The 12,514-nt window shown below is 29.1% G+C and overlaps 1 protein-coding gene across 1 annotated transcript; it reads right to left on the reverse strand.

Moving 5' to 3' along the window:
- Window positions 1–589: 589 nt before the first annotated feature.
- Window positions 590–3,693, reverse strand: LOC130797527 (transcription factor PRE3-like). The gene is made up of 2 exons (XM_057660130.1): window positions 3,132–3,693; window positions 590–1,031 (listed from the first exon to the last, which is right to left on the reverse strand). The coding sequence occupies exons 1-2, from the start codon at window positions 3,258–3,260 to the stop codon at window positions 882–884; spliced, it is 279 nt and encodes a 92-aa protein (XP_057516113.1). The 5' UTR covers window positions 3,261–3,693; the 3' UTR covers window positions 590–881.
- Between the last annotated feature and the right edge of the window lie 8,821 nt (window positions 3,694–12,514).

Genomic DNA, 12,514 nt, shown 5'->3' on the forward strand with positions numbered 1-12,514 from the left:
AGAATTTGTCCACATAAATGTACATTTGCCTAATAATAGCAGTATTTTTCAATGATTGTATTTAATTGTAATTTTATACTTACTATTTTAGTACCTTTTCAAATTGATACACGCTAAAAATATTATTATTATATTTTTTATTTGATTTTCCAATGAACTTTAAATGAAAATTTTAATGGAAAAATGTTTTAATCGATTTGCAAACGTTTTCCTCCAAATTAGAAGTAGTCTTAACTTCCTTATTCTTCTATCCCCAACATATTTTTACTCTAATTATTTTCCATCAATTAATGATAAGTAAGTTTCATTTGCATTTTATTTAAAAAAAATATTTTTAATGGAATACTATGTTCAAGAAAATTAGTTCCTGCCCAACCAAACACTTCTACTTAATTAAGTTTCCGGATAGTGTATATAATAAAAGTATATTTTAGGCCTTTAATTATAATTTTAAATTTTTGATTGAGTTTACTTTTTGATATGGTATCAGAATCCGTTCATTTCAAGTGAAATATTTAGTATCAATTATGTATGAGGATGACATATATGTTCTCGTTTGAGGGATTGTGATAGAATATAGAACCCTAAATTTAAACTTTTAGTGGAGCTGTTTTCTTAAAAGATATGTGGGGAAAAAGATAAATCAATATTCCTTTTACACTCAAAATGAAGGTCCATTTTATTAAAATTAATAAGATTATTTGCTCTAGGAAGGGGCTTAGACAACTTACAACAAGAAATCAAACTGCCCTACTACAGCTCCCATTGACAACTAGATTAAAGCTAGCTTGGGGCATCCAAGAAAATTAAAAAAATACAAGAAAAACAAGATAAGAAAAGGAAATTATTAATTAAAAACAAGAAAATTGAAGAGAAAGTAATTATTGCATAAGTAAACTCCTAATAAGTGCAGCTTGATTAGTATCAGTTGTTTCTAACAGCTGAGATAATCTCACACTTAAGTCATCAACTTCCCTATGCAAGCTTCTTATGCGATTACAAGTCTCCTGCAATACCCTAGCTGCTGATACCTGCAATATTATATATCAAATCTATTAATTAATTATCAAATTTGTACTTTCACTGGGTTTTAATAGTTGCTACAGTTCCTGTAGCAACTACTATTCATCAACTGATCTTGTTTGGTATATATTTCTTCATTTATTATATAAAACATAGTCAAGTGGAATCTTGTTTGATTCGTCTTAATGTATATTTTCATAATATTAAATTTTTAGAATATTTTTTCATATAAAATTAAAGATATTAAAAATTATAATCGTACATTAGATAACGTAAAAAACAAAAATATAACAACTATTAAAAACCAAAGGAAGTATATATACTACTCTGATCTTCCATTTAAATTTGCCTCATTTGATATTTTTTGTAAGAGCATTTTTGATCGAATTGGGCAAATGCGAACGGATGGAGAGTTACTTTCACAAATTAATTGAATTATAAAATGAAAATCTTCTAAGAGTCAATAGCTCAACTAGTAATTTTAGTCCTTGATTCATCCAATTTATTGATTAATAGTTGAAATTCTCTACTTGACATTTTAAAATTAGCAAACTGATACCAATAGTTATCTCAGTTGGTATGTCAAATCGAACAGTCATTATTAATTTTTGGGCCGGGTTGGTTGGGCTGTCTCGTTGAATCAAAAAAATTATTACTTTTTTATTCTTATCGGTTATAAAATAGCTAAAATAAAGTAAAATGTAAATTTTCTCGTTAAAATTAAAATTATTACTACAAATACGTCATCATTGTGAAATATTGACTCGATTAATAAAATTCGATGAAAACAAAGAATTTTTTATTCGGGATAAAGTTTTACTGCTCTAATCACTAATTTTCTATAAATTTTAATTTTTTATGAAGGAAGATGAGGGGTATTGTTATTGTTCATGCATTCGTGGTACATAATTGTATCATACGTTTATTCTTAAAATATTTACATAATCTGTTCACATTTATAGTGTAAACCCATTGATTATGCCGACAAGAAGCATGATCTCAAGAATTTCCTTTTTTCTTTTAGTAGATTCAGGAGAATTTAAAGTCAATTTGGCGCTACTAGATTTACTGTGGAGTTCGAAACTTGCATTTTCGAGATTTCTTTTTTTTTTTTTTTTATAAATTTGGGATTTATATTAACATTTACTTATATAAAAAGGGAAATCAATTAATTGGAATAGTTCTTACTTGCACATGGAAAAATTATTTATAATTATTGAGTATTCTTGTTGATTCTTCTTAATTAGGAGAAAATATACGTTTTGGATAATTAATTAGTGCAACAATTAATATATGATGGAAGTAAACATATACTCCACTACTTTTAAATCTAGTTTATGTTTAGTAGCTTCTATAACACTATTTAAGGTAACAAACTAATTAACAATTGAAACAAAGTAAAATAAAATAAAATAAAAAAGTAAATATCAATAAAAAGAAAGGTTTAAGTAGTGTAATAATGAACTAATTATAGACCTTTTTTTTTTTATAAAAACTAACCAATTATATACTTTCTTCATTCTCTAATGTTCGTCCCATTTGAAATATTTTACCTTAAGGAGAGAGAAATTTAATTTATGTTTTTAACACATATTTAGAAAATAAAATATATCTATGTGAGATCTCGTTAGATTCGTCTTAATATATGTTTTTTTATTGTGTATTTTTTATAATTTTTTATTATGTGTATTTAAAGATATTAAGGTTTAAAATTTGCATTAGAAACTGTGCAAAAAGCAAATGGAAAGAACAGAAGGAAACGATGGGGGAATACTTCATTGGTAATATATTAAATAAATTTTGGATTAGATCTACTATGAATAATAAGTGATCATACTAAATTAAAAAGATTAAAAATAAAAACAGAATATATTTCAAAAAATCATTTACTTCTATATAGCCAATTGAGGTTATATAATTAAACACAAATTTTTGTATGAGACGATCTCACCATGAAATATGCTTTATACTTTGATTAAATAGTCAAATAATAGAAACTTTTAACTTATGGGTAGATCATTTAATAAATAATACATGTGATACCGTTTGGAAAATATGAAGTATATAGTAGTGTTATAAATTAAATTCAAAGAGACAGAAAGAGTAACCTTATCGGGGCGACGGGTGTTATGAAGCTCAGGGAGAAGTTGCTGCAACTTGGAAACAAGGTCTTGAATTTGATCATCTGTAATTCTGGAACCTCCAGATTGTCTAGACCGTGACCTTCTGCTAGACATTGTATTTCAGTTGTAGTTTTATATATGTGGAGTATATAATATAGCCCGTATAACTTAAGTTATACTTTATAGTATGTCAGATGAACTTAATTATTTTAATTATATGAAATGGTTTTTGTAATATAATATAATAAATAAAATGTGAAAAATAAAATAAAATATATAAAAGTACAAAGAACAACAACAAAATTTTGGAGAGACAATGCAAGTTAGGGTGAGGGAACAAAGTATGGGGGAGAAAGAGATAAGTGATGGAGCTGGAAATATAAGATGTATGTATGTATATATGTATGTATGTAGTGTTATACTAACTTTAAGAACAGTAAACACAAGGGAGTTTAAAGAAGGAATTGAGGATATTGTTAGTTGCGCCAAAATACATGAAGTAGTGGGGATGAATACTGAATAGAAAGAGAAGAAGACAATTGCATGGGAGAAATTAGTGGGGGTTAGACTTTGGTATTTAAATAGGGTTTTTTAGGGTTCAAATTTAATAAAGTAGAGAGACAATTTTTGGAAACTTAATTGGCATGGCATCCCTTCTCTTTGTGTTCCCAACTTGGGGATTTTAATCTATGGAGAGTGAGTGCACTTCATCACTTTTTTTATTAAAAAAAAAAATTAAATAATTTTATGTATATTTTCAATATTTTTCTCTAATTTTACATTAATTTTCAATTTACTTTTTTGATGAATTACCTACTATAGCAGCTCATTGAGTTACCCAAGTTTACTCTAGGTAACTAACCCTAAAGTTGAGATTATTCATAGTTAATCAATAAGTGAGATTTTTGTAAAAAAAAATCATGAAAATATTGGATTATTTTAGGTAATTTTTTCCAAAACTAAAAATATAGCAAATTCAAAATGACAGAAGAAATAGTTTTTTTTTAAAAAAAATAATTTTGAGTATCATACAAAATTTTAAATATGGTCATGGTTGCAATGCGCAATAATAGCCTTAAAACGATTTTTGTAAATGATATAGATAGTTTGAAGATTGATCGATCAAACCTACATTTCAGTTGTGGCAACCTTAAAAATCTTTTGACATAACCATTATAAATGCACACTGTTATGTACGCTATATAAATTTCCAAATATCAAAATTATGTAGAAAAATATTTAGTGTTTATTTTTATGATACCATTTTAATTGAACTCTTTTTAATTAAGCTAGTTATTATTTTTTTAATAAGGTAAGCCAGCTCTGTTTAAGTGTTTTAGACCTTACCCTCACACTCAACATATACCATGCTTATTTAAATTGGAAATGTACTTTTTAAAGTTATTAACATATACTAGGTACTATAGGAAAATATGATATTTTTAACAAAATAATTGTATTTATTCTAGGGATTCCCTTTACATGACAAAATAATATTTACCTTTTATAGTAAGTGTAGCTGTTACTCTATTAGACAACCATATATGAATCACTTCCTAGCATTATAAATCTGTATCAACGTAATTCTTGAGATCCAGTTGTGGTTGTAACTTGTACGATCGATTCTCTCCATTATTTTTTTTTTCAATGCAAAGAATGATTAAGCATAAGTGCAAATTTAACATTAAACTTAAAACTAAAGGTGCCAGAATAGGTTTTATATCGTGATTTGTGTTCGTGTATATGAGATTTTTTGGGGCCTCAACTATTAATTTAAGCGTTTAGTTGAGTTAGTTGTTTCTTTGATATGGTATAAAAGACAACGTGATAATAGGTCATAAGTTCGAATTACAATTACCCTTCATAAAGTGGAATATTTAGCACCATCCACACTTTTTGCCCACAGGGCTCTCATGTGAGGGAGGCACAAGTGTTAGATGTAATTAACATATGTTGAAGCCTCAACTATCAGTTTAATAAGTTTTTAATTGAGTTGGTTCTTTGAAAGTTTAAATATAATATTTCAACTTAAATTTAAAGATACCAATTTTTGTGGAGGACATTTTCAGTGTTTCTCAACGATGAGGAAACAATAGCCAAAAGGTACCAAGAAATATTAAATATCATGGTAATTTGTAGATACAATGATAAACTTTAACTATTTATAAGTAATAATATGTTTCAAGCATTAAAAAAATAACACAAAAAATTTAACATGATTCACTCAATGTAAACTACATCCAAAGCTAATGTATTTCATTATGTTTCTCAAAAATAATAAAAAGACTTATAAATGGTTTTAACTGTGAACTCATTTGAGCTTGTAAACAATATGAAATCCCTTCTCCACCTTAATTGGGTTATCTACATTTCTTGAATTCTATCATTATAATTCTAAATTTCGTCACATTCCAACTAATGAAAGAAACTATATTATAAAAAATGTATTACTCAAGAGAGCTAAAATGATGAAAATGGATCTAGGACAACCTAAACTAACTGACACAATATGTAAATCAACTCATCAATTATCAATTAAGTATTTGATCAACATTATTGTCTTACATGTCTGAATAATGATCCAGGTTTACATGTGATATATTATATGTCAATAAATATCACTATCAGTAACAAATATATCACTATCAGTAACAAGTATATTAAACAGAGGTAATACATATTTTATTCCATTATAAATGCATATATAATTTTTATAAAGCTCTCACATTTAAACATAAAATATTGCATTTTCGTAAGAAAGTGGGATTATATATGACTATAATATAGTGTGTGTATATATATATATATATATATATATATATATATATATATATATATATATATATATATATATATATATATATATGCAGCACACTAAATTTAGAGTGTGACATTGGACAAAAGAAGTACGTGGGCGGTTGTGAGATTTGACTAGTCAAAAGGCTAACGGTGGAAACACCAAGTTGTGGCTGTATGTCTCAGTTTTCATCCGAACAACACAACGAAACGTGGTGCCTCGATTCGACCTTTTAATTAGAAGTATTAGGTTTCTCATTAAATAAACAATAATTTATGGTTGTTTGAATTGTGTGGATACTATTGAAGAAGAGTTAAAATGTATAAATATAAATAAATAAAGTGATGGAGATTTTGGTATATAAAAGGAAACTATAACAAAGTGAATGAAACTCACTAAAAACAAAGTGTGACAATCTCTTAAGGACATAGAGAACGTCTTGCTTTATTCAATCCGTTTGTACTTGATTTGTAAGTCCCAAAAAAACAGCCTCAAATACAAATTGGGTGAAATAAAAAAAAGAATAGAATAGTAAAAAATGTAATGTGGTTAGATAAAAGCGTACATTAAATATGTCGATGATGATTAAAGTAAAAAATATAAATCATGATAAAAATAAAATTGAATCAAAATCAATAAAACAGAATAAAAAAATTGTGCTAAATTTTCAAACATAGAAAGTATAAATTAAATTAATGTTGGATCATCCCTTTTGAAATTTGTTGGAAATATAAACTTCACGTAACAATTATATACTCCTATAATTTATCGAATGGTAATATGCTTGCTTGCTTCTCTCTTCAAAAACCCCTTTAATTACTATGTCATCTATCACCGCCTTCTTCCTTACTCTATGCCTATAAGTTTGAGCTTATGTTGCATGAATTTTACTATGAAGACAATGTTGAGCAAAATACATAATAATCTTTTTAGATATTCTTTGTTTTACATTTTTTTAACTTTAGGGTCTAAAAGGAAGTAATTAAAAAAAAACAAAAATAGGGTAATTAGCTAATGTAAAATTTAAGACCCCTTTTAAGCTAAATATATTGAGGAGGGGAATTCCATAGTGCACTATATCTTGACTCTTAAGCTTTTGTAAGAGTCGATATCATCATCTAGTATATTCCACGCGTAGAAATTATAACTGGAATTTGACATTAGTGTAAAAAATCTTATATACTGTGCAACATATACTGTGGTTTTACAAAAACGCAGCATAAAAGTAGTAGAAAAATTAGGCAAAAAAAATAGGGTATATGCTATGATTCTCTATATTTTTTTTTGATAAAATCCTGCCTTTATTCATATAATACAGCCCATTCAAAACCCACGAAAATATATTATCTGTTTTCAAAATGCGCCTTACTTCGAAATTTGCTCATTTCTCTCTTCATCTTCTTTAACCCTCTTCTTCAACCCATGAAAATTTTGTTGTTCTTCCTCCTCTTCTTCTTCTTCTTCACCCTTTAACTTCTTCAAAACCCACGAAAATTGTTGTTATTCTTCTTCTTCTTCAAAACCCACGCAATTGTTTAGGGCTTTGTTTTTTAAGGTATAATTTTTTCTTCAAAACCCACGAAAATTGTTGTTGTTCTTCTTCTTCTTCAAAACCCACGCAATTGTTTAGGGCTTCATTTTTTAAGGTATAATTTCTTCTTCAAAACCCACAAAAATTATTGTTATTCTTTTTCGTTTTTTTAGTTTTTCAACTTTCATGGTGTTTTAGGGCTTTGTTTTTGTATGCTAGTTATGTGAATCTCACTTAGGTTTTTTGATGACAATGGTATTTATTGTTGTCTTCGTTTTTTGATGCAAGGTATGTGAAGCTATTCTTAGAAGCATACAATATGAGGGGTTTTTAAACAATCTAAGGTATAATTTCTATAACCTTTTAGTTTTTCAAGCTTCATGGTATTTTAGGGTTTATTCAAGCTTCAACCTTTGAGCATATGTTATGTATAAGTTTGTTTTTGTGTATAAGTATGAATTTAAGTTTGTAATTCTAAGTTTTGTAAACAATCTAAGTTTGTTTGTGTTATGTGAATCTAAGTTTGTTTTTGTTTTGGATTAAATCATGGGTTGTGCTTTTATGGATTGTTTTTGTTATATGAATCTAAGTTTGTAATTCTAAGTTTTATAACCAATCTAAGTTTGTTTGTGTTATGTGGGTCTAAGTTTTGTTTTTGTGATGGATTAAATCATGGGTTGTACTTTTATGTATTGTTTTGGTTATGTGAATCTAAGTTTGTAATTCAAAGTTTGTTTATGTCATGTGAATCTAAGTTTGTAATTCTAAGTTTGTTTTTGTTATGGATTAAATCATGGGTTTTATTGTTTTTGTTATGTGGATTAAATCATGGGTTGTACAACGAATTTTAAGGTTTAAGGCATATTATTATTAAGTATGAATTTTAAGGTTTAATTTTAAGGTTTAAGGCATCTTATTATTATTGTAATATTAAGCTTGGTATGTACAACGAATTGCTTGTATTTTGGATGATTTTGCCTATGATTGTGGTGTGTTAAGTGGTGATTTTAGAAAGAATTTTAATATATATATTGTTGAGCAATTTCATGTGTCATTTGTAATTATTTTGAATAAGTTAATTCGATATAAGTCGCAATATCAGTTTGAGCCATATTATTGGTGATTTGCTTATGTTTTGTGTTTTGTTTAACTACAGTGTTAGATTTTCATTCCTTGACATGCATCAAGTCATCGATGAAATGAATAACAAGCTAGATCGATGCGTTTCAACCAAATTTTTACGTAAGGTAGTAGATTGCACATGTATATACATATATAACATTAGTTTAGATTTTTCTATTTGGTATGTATATATATATATATATATATATATATATATATATATATATATATATATATATATATATATATATATATATATATATATATATATATATATATATATATATATATATATATATATATATATATATATATATATATATATATATATATATATATATATATATATATATATATATATATATATATATATATATATATATATATATATATATATATATATACACATATATATATATATATATATATATATATATATATATATATATATATATATATAATTATATATATATATATAATTATATATATATAAGTGATGATTAATTTGGATGATGATTGGGGAAATATTGAATGATTATGTTAAAGCTTACCTCAAAGTTTTGATAATGGGGATGAAAGTTTTATGCAACAGAAAAATGAAGAAGATGATAAAGAAAACAGAGAAAGGAAAATTGCATGTCATTTCAATAAAATGGAAAAATTAAATTGATACATTGCAAATTACATGTATATATATGTATATGTCCTGAATCTAAAAGAGAGTATCTATTTTGTAATAGAATATATTTTTGTTGTAGAAAAATAAGAGTAGTTGAGTGGGCGACTTGTTTATGTTGTATTAATATCCTCAACACCCCCCTCAAACTAGGGTTGTGTAACATGCCTAGTTTGGATATGAGAGTGTTATGCTGAGAAGATGGTAAGATTTTAGTCAGCACGTCTGCCAATTGAGATGAAGTAGGGAGAAAGGTAAGCTGAATTAGTCCCTCGAGGACTTTATCTCTTGTGAAATGGCAGTCCACCTCTATATGTTTTTTTTCTTTCGTGAAATATAGGATTTTTAGCAATGTGTATAGCACTTTGATTATCACAATGCAAGGTTACAGGCTGCAAAGAATGTAACTCTAGCTCTGTGAGAAGTCTAACCACCCAAGCTACTTCACTTGCTGCAGAAGACATTGCACGATATTTAGCTTCACTAGATGATTTTGACACAGTGCTTTGTTTCTTTGACTTCCAGGCAATTGGTGATCCACCTAGAAGAAGAACGTAGCCTGTTATGGAACGTCTGGAATTAGGACATGAGGCCCAATCAGAATCACTAAATGCTTGGAGAGTCAGTTTGTCCGATCCTTTTATCAGTATACCATGCCCTGAAGTGTTTGCCACATACCTTAAGGTGTGGTGCAAGGCATCAATGTGTGGGATTCTTGGTGTCTGCATGAATTGGCTAAGATGTTGCACAGTATAGGCTAGGTCAGGCCTTGTATGAGTTAAAAAATTAAGCTTGCCAACCATTGTTCTGTAGTAACTGGGTTCAGAATAAAGTTCACCTTGATCTTGATATAGCTTGAGATTTTGAGGGAGAGGAGTTACAGCAGGTTTGGTTACATCGACTTTAGAAGATCGTAATAAATCCTTGGTGAACTTTCGTTGAGTAAGACCAATGCCATTTGGCAGGTATCCAACCTCAATGCCCAAAAAATAGTGTAGTTTACCCAGATCTTTGATGCTGAACACCTTGTGGAGATGAGATTTAAGCTGTGAGATGACAATGTGATCATTGCCTGTAACAATAATGTCATCTACATAAACTGCTACTGCTGTGAAAGAGTTTTGTTGATCTCTTAGGAATAGACTGTAGTCATTTTTGGATTGATAAAAACCTTGAGAGAGAAGTTCAGAAACTAGTTTGGCAAACCACTGCCTTGAAGCTTGTTTAAGGCCATATAAAGATTTCTTTAGGAGGCAAACTTTCTTTGAGTCATTATGTAAACCTTCAGGAGCTTTCATGTATACTTCCTCATTTAAGTCCTCATGTAAAAATGCGTTATTAACATCTAATTGAAAGATATCCCAGTGCTTATAGACGGCCAAAGAAATAAGACATCTTACAGTTGTCATCTTTACTACGGGTGAAAAAGTCTCTTCATAGTCTATTCCTTCCTTTTGTGTATATCCCTTTGCTACTAGTCTGGCTTTGTATCGTTCTATTGAGCCGTCTGCTTGTAGTTTGATCTTGTATACCCATTTGCAACCAATTGCCTTTTTTCCTTTGGGCAAATCAACCATATGCCAAGTCTGATTGTTTTCCAAAGTCTGTAATTCCTGTTGCATAGCAGCTTGCCATTCCTTATATTGTTTTGCTTCATTATATGATTGTGGTTCAAATAGAGATGTCATAGAGGCTATCAAACACTTATGTGAATTTGGCAATGTAGAAAAACTGAGAGTATTGCACCAATTTGGGGAAGTAGAAGAATTAACAGCATGAGAACAAACATAATCTGCTAGATATAGAGGTGTTTGCTTGGTTCTTGTTGAGTGTCTGGTTTGTTGTAAGGAAGGTTGATTTGTGACTGTATTTTGATGGCTAATGTGTTGTGAAAGGTCTATTAATTGGCCAAAAGGGATAGTAGAAGAAGTAGGGGCAGAATGAGATGTAGTCTGTGGTGTTGTTGAAGGAAGAACATCATCCTCAGTGTGAGCAGAGGGATTAGTTGTTATAGGTAAAAAAAATGGATAGAAAGGAGAAGAATGAGATGATGTTGTTGTTGGTAAATGAAAGGGAAAATGCTTCTCAAAGAAAACTACATCCCTGGAGATCAAAACCTTCTTTGTCACTAAATCATACACTTTGTATGCTTTTTGTAAATTTGGATAACCAATGAATACACAGGGATTGGCCCTAGCATCAAACTTGGTTCTGTGGATTTTCTTAGTTGAAACAAAATATAGGCAGCCAAAGGATCTTAGATGAGATAGATTTGGTTTTGTTTGAAGTAGTTTCTCTTGAGGAGAAATGAGGCCTAAAGATTGGAGGGGCATTCTGTTTATTAGATAAGCAGCTGTGAGCACACAATCACCCCAGAATTGTTTAGGCAAGTTTGATTGGAATGAGAGGGCTCTGGCAGTTTCAAGAAGATGTTTGTGTTTTCTTTCTACCACTCCATTTTGTTGTGGAGTGTCAGAACAAGCTTTGTAATGTATGATTCCTTTGGTAAGCAAAAAATCTTTCATGGGTCCTTCACAGAGGTCTGGTGCATTATCAGATCTAATACTTTTGATAAAAGCATTAAATTGAGTCTTGACATAAAAATAGAAAGATTTGAATATAGACACAGCATCACTTTTGTATTTCATGAGATAAATCCAAGTAGTTCTAGTGAAATCATCAACTATAGTGAGAAACATAGTACAACCATGATGAGTGCAATGCTTATAAGGACCCCAGGTGTCTAAATGAAGAAGCTCAAAAGGAACTATAGTTTTGATATGACTATTGGGGAAAGATAGTCTACTTTGTCTAGCTGCAGGGCAAATCTTACAAAATGAAGTGTGTTGATAACTAGAAATTCTTAGAGTAGGCAAGACATTCTTTATTACATTGAAAGGTGGATGACCGAGTCTTAGGTGCCATAATTTGGCATTATTGGAATCTGATATAGCTGAATAGCATGAACGTTGGGAAGGAGCTTGATCTTGAACAGTTGGCTTGGAAAAGACTGGTGTTGATTGACAGTAATATAATCCATGTTTGAGATTACCAAGCTGTATTGGATTTTTCAGAGAAGGACCCTGTATAGAACAAGTGTTATTGGAAAAAGAAACAGTGCATGATAGATCTCTACAAAGTTTAGTTACAGAGACAAGATTGAAGTGGAACTTAGGAACGTGCAACACATCTTGCAACATAATTTCAGAATTTAATGGAATATTGCCGTGGTGTTTTATCAT

The sequence above is a fragment of the Amaranthus tricolor genome, chromosome 13 (assembly GCF_026212465.1).
Source record: "Amaranthus tricolor cultivar Red isolate AtriRed21 chromosome 13, ASM2621246v1, whole genome shotgun sequence".
In the NCBI taxonomy this organism is placed as follows: domain Eukaryota; kingdom Viridiplantae; phylum Streptophyta; class Magnoliopsida; order Caryophyllales; family Amaranthaceae; genus Amaranthus; species Amaranthus tricolor.

Bases quoted from the DNA above. Each gene is read 5' to 3' on its own strand.
- LOC130797527 (XM_057660130.1), bottom strand. From the start codon at position 3,260: ATGTCTAGCAGAAGGTCACGGTCTAGACAATCTGGAGGTTCCAGAATT. The intron at 1,032-3,131 runs GTTACTCTTTCT...ATAATATTGCAG, and splicing joins ACACCCGTCGCCCCGATAAG to GTATCAGCAGCTAGGGTATT.